Source organism: Nanorana parkeri, unplaced genomic scaffold (assembly GCF_000935625.1).
Source record: "Nanorana parkeri isolate BGI_ZX_2015 unplaced genomic scaffold, ASM93562v1 scaffold1829, whole genome shotgun sequence".
Lineage (NCBI taxonomy): Eukaryota > Metazoa > Chordata > Amphibia > Anura > Dicroglossidae > Nanorana > Nanorana parkeri.
This window is the reverse complement of record NW_017308097.1, coordinates 62,507-65,948: the sequence shown is the minus strand read 5'-3', so window position 1 is coordinate 65,948 and position 3,442 is coordinate 62,507. Positions and strand designations below refer to the sequence as shown.

The following is a 3,442-nucleotide window of genomic DNA, read 5'->3' as shown; positions in this document are numbered from 1 at the left end:
GTACATTAGTTTATCTTTCTATTGGTTTAACAGAGGGACAAGTTATTCATTTTCAATATGTATATTATATTATATTATTATACTGTATGAATATATTTAATCTAAAATGTATTTTACACATATATATGAATCGCTTATATTACATTAGGCTTTATCAGGGCCCATTTTCACCACTTGGGCCTATAGGTAGACACACTTTGGTACCTTAAAGCAAGTAGCTGAAGGAACGTACCTTTCTTTTGGAGGTGTGGTAGAGCTTCACTCTGTTAAAGACATAGGACCACTGCTGCTACAACTTCCAGTTGTGTCAGACATAATGTCCCCCTTTGCATGTTTTGGTTCCTCTCTTCATAGTAGTGATGTAGTGTAGTGTTGGCAGTATGTACCACAGTGCATGGGACACCCTACTTGACACTTAAAGGCATAGTGGATAGCGGAATCCACATTGTGCACTGTTGGTCCTCCCACTGTACCGTGTCCTGTAGTGATGTAGGGGTTAGTGGGAAGAACCACAGTATGCAGAGGTAGACATGCTAGCTGACACAATAGGAATTTTTGGATACAGCAGTGGCCAAAGCTCTGCAGCAGAATGAGGTCTGGAGTCGCCACCAACTGGAAAGGTAAATATTCAACTTCCTCTTTTAAGCATGCTGCAATGAGCTCTATCAGCTAGTAAAAAGGTTGCTTTGAGCCCCTGCCCATTTTAAAGGAGCAACACTTTCACATTCAAAACTACTTTGCTCTACTCTGCTAGTCCTGCTACAGAGCAAAATATTGAGACATTTGTAGATAACTTTATGTTTTTTGCTGATGAAAGATTACAGTTTGATATACCCACTCAGTAGGGGATAATGACTTGTCTTAACATGTGCTGCTCCTAGGCACAGGTCAATTGTCCATGACCATAAATCAAGCTCCAGGTTCATTTCACCTTTGATGCACTGAAGTGTCCATGATTATCATTCTGTTACATTCCTAGCAGTTCAACAAAATCTGTGGCTGAAAATATTTCTACAGTTGGTCACACTGCAGATGTTATCTGCGTTAGTCCTAGTTCATGCGTTGTGCCACTTCCTTGCGGTGTGTAGGAAGTCATTTCCACTGCTAGTCATACTGGCTTGTTACTCCGGGCACTTTCCCTTCTGTAAGCGGGATCATGTACCGTGTTCCCTACTTTGCTGTTTCCTTGACGATCTAACCGAAGTTTTGATGGAAAGCAGAAGTCTTTGAAACACCTTTTAAAATTTTCATCCAGGAATGCATACAAGATTGGATTTAAACTGCTGTTAGTATAACCCAATGCGATACAAAAATAATAAATTGAGCTTACTGCAATGCCCTGTGGGACATCCACAAGGGTTTCAACCAGCACAAAAATATGAATGGGGGTCCAGCATATAATAAACACTGCAACAACAACCAGCACCAGTCTTGTTATGCGTCGGAGATTTCTGTCTTTTTCACGAGATCCAGATAGGAGACGGACACTTTTCAACCGCAGGATCATTAAAGTGTAGCAAATCGTTATGATAAATACAGGAATGACGAATGCAAAGATGAAAACACAAATTTTCATTACTGTATCCCAATACCAGTAGGGAGATGGGAACTGAAGTGCACATTCAGTGACACATAAACCAAAAAAAAAAAAAAAAAAAGGAAAATGATTTGTTGTGCAAAACAAAGTATATTTTGTTAATTGATCAAAACTGATGAAGGTTAAACTCACACAGGTTAAAATTGGACAATATATACTTTTGCAAAACATTTTTTTGCTGAAGTTTTTTTGAAGTTTATGTTACACTATTTATATTACAGTTACCTACCTGTTTAAGATTTATAAATGTCCACTAATATGTTTGCAACCATATTTTTCTTTTCTACAAGGAACACTAATCATGAGCAATGGATGCATGGCCATATTCACTTATTCAGAAAATACAATCTCTTATCCAATCAACAGCACTCATTAGTTGATATGAAATTTCGCCATAACTTGCTTTGTTGGTTCCCTGTAAATTCTAAACACTGGCTTCTTGCAATAGAAGACTGTGCATACATACCTCATCAGTGGGTGGCAAGTCGGAAGGAACTCCTCTGTCTTCCAGTACTGCAGCCTCCAACAAAGTCTACTACATTCAACACTTCCATGAGTATTGAATGCCTGTGAATCCTTCCTCCAACTCCTATGATTCACTAGAGAACTCAGCAGTCATGTAGGGGCCAATGGGAGGAATCACAGCACACAACAGAGGATATAGACATTTGACAGCTCAAGTAGTGTTAAATGTTAAACCAGAAATAGTCTATATATTTAAGATGGATACTAATGCAATTCATCAATCAAACTTGTGTGGACACCAGGGAGTATCTGCATTATTCGGCTTAGCAGACCTCTAAATGCTTAACATCAGCATGTGTATAGCAGCTATTGTGCATTCTGTCAACTCTTTAGAAGCTGTAACGAGCAGTTGCAGTGATCTAGTTTTTCACCCGATTTCAGTTTTTTTGAGCCTTCCATGGTATTTGAGTGTAGGTGGTACACACCAAGCAATTTGTGGCACAAAATTGGAGTTTTGCACAGGCATGGCACACGGTTTTGACCCTGCCATGAAGGTCCTTGTTCAGGCACTTCCTGTTATAGGGTGACAACACTCTGTCCATGTCTCCCAATTGTTCTCTGGCTTTGTCATAAGGGCTGTAGCGAGGGCGAGGTGACCAAGGCTCTCACCTTTGGCGCAGTTGCGGGGATGGGGGGGGCGCAGCCAGGGTTCAGCCAGCAGGGAGAAGTGGGTTCCCCACTGCTCTCCCCCACTTCCCTGCAGCGGGGAACCAGAGGAGAAGTGAAGCGCTGAAGCCATTGGGAGGGAGGAAGAGGAAGCGCTGTCACTTCAGGATTGAGGAGCGGTGAGGAGAGAGAGAGAGCCACTTGGCCAGGATTTGACAGGCGGCAGCTCTCTCTCTCCTCATCGCTCTGCCATGCTGCTGTGACAGTGCTCCGGCTTCAGCGCTTCACTTCTCCTCAGATCCTCGCTCCCTCTGGACCATACAGGAGGCGGAGAGCAGTGGAGATCCGAGAAGAAGCTGCAGGGAAGCAGCAGACTGTGCAGAGCGGCGCAGGAAGGAAAGCAGAGGATCGGTACATATCAGTGATTTTTACTGATCCTTTGTGCAGAGCAAACACTGGAGTGCTCAACTGATCACTCCAGTGTTTGCAATAATTGGTCCCCAGTTATTTACAAACACATTGTTCCCAGTTATGAATGAACAGGAAGTGATTTACATCACTTCCTGTTCATTCATGAATTTCTAAATGGGTAGTAGCACCCATTTAGAACAGAGTGTGCAGAAAAAAAGATTGAGGACTATCAATTTCTTTTTTAAAAGGGAAATATCAGGGAGCTGTTTAGACAGCTGTTATTTGCCCCGAAACCCCCCACCC

At 42.2% G+C, this 3,442-nt stretch overlaps 1 protein-coding gene across 1 annotated transcript in view; it reads right to left on the bottom strand.

Annotated features, from left to right (window-relative positions):
• Positions 1-1,006: 1,006 nt before the first annotated feature.
• The window catches only part of OPRK1 (opioid receptor kappa 1), a 49,154-nt gene continuing 46,718 nt past the window's right edge, over positions 1,007-3,442 (bottom strand). The window contains exon 4 of the mRNA XM_018571757.1: positions 1,007-1,632. Coding sequence (XP_018427259.1) covers positions 1,109-1,632 — 524 coding nt within the window. The 3' untranslated portion in view covers positions 1,007-1,108. The remainder of the gene's footprint in view (positions 1,633-3,442) is intronic.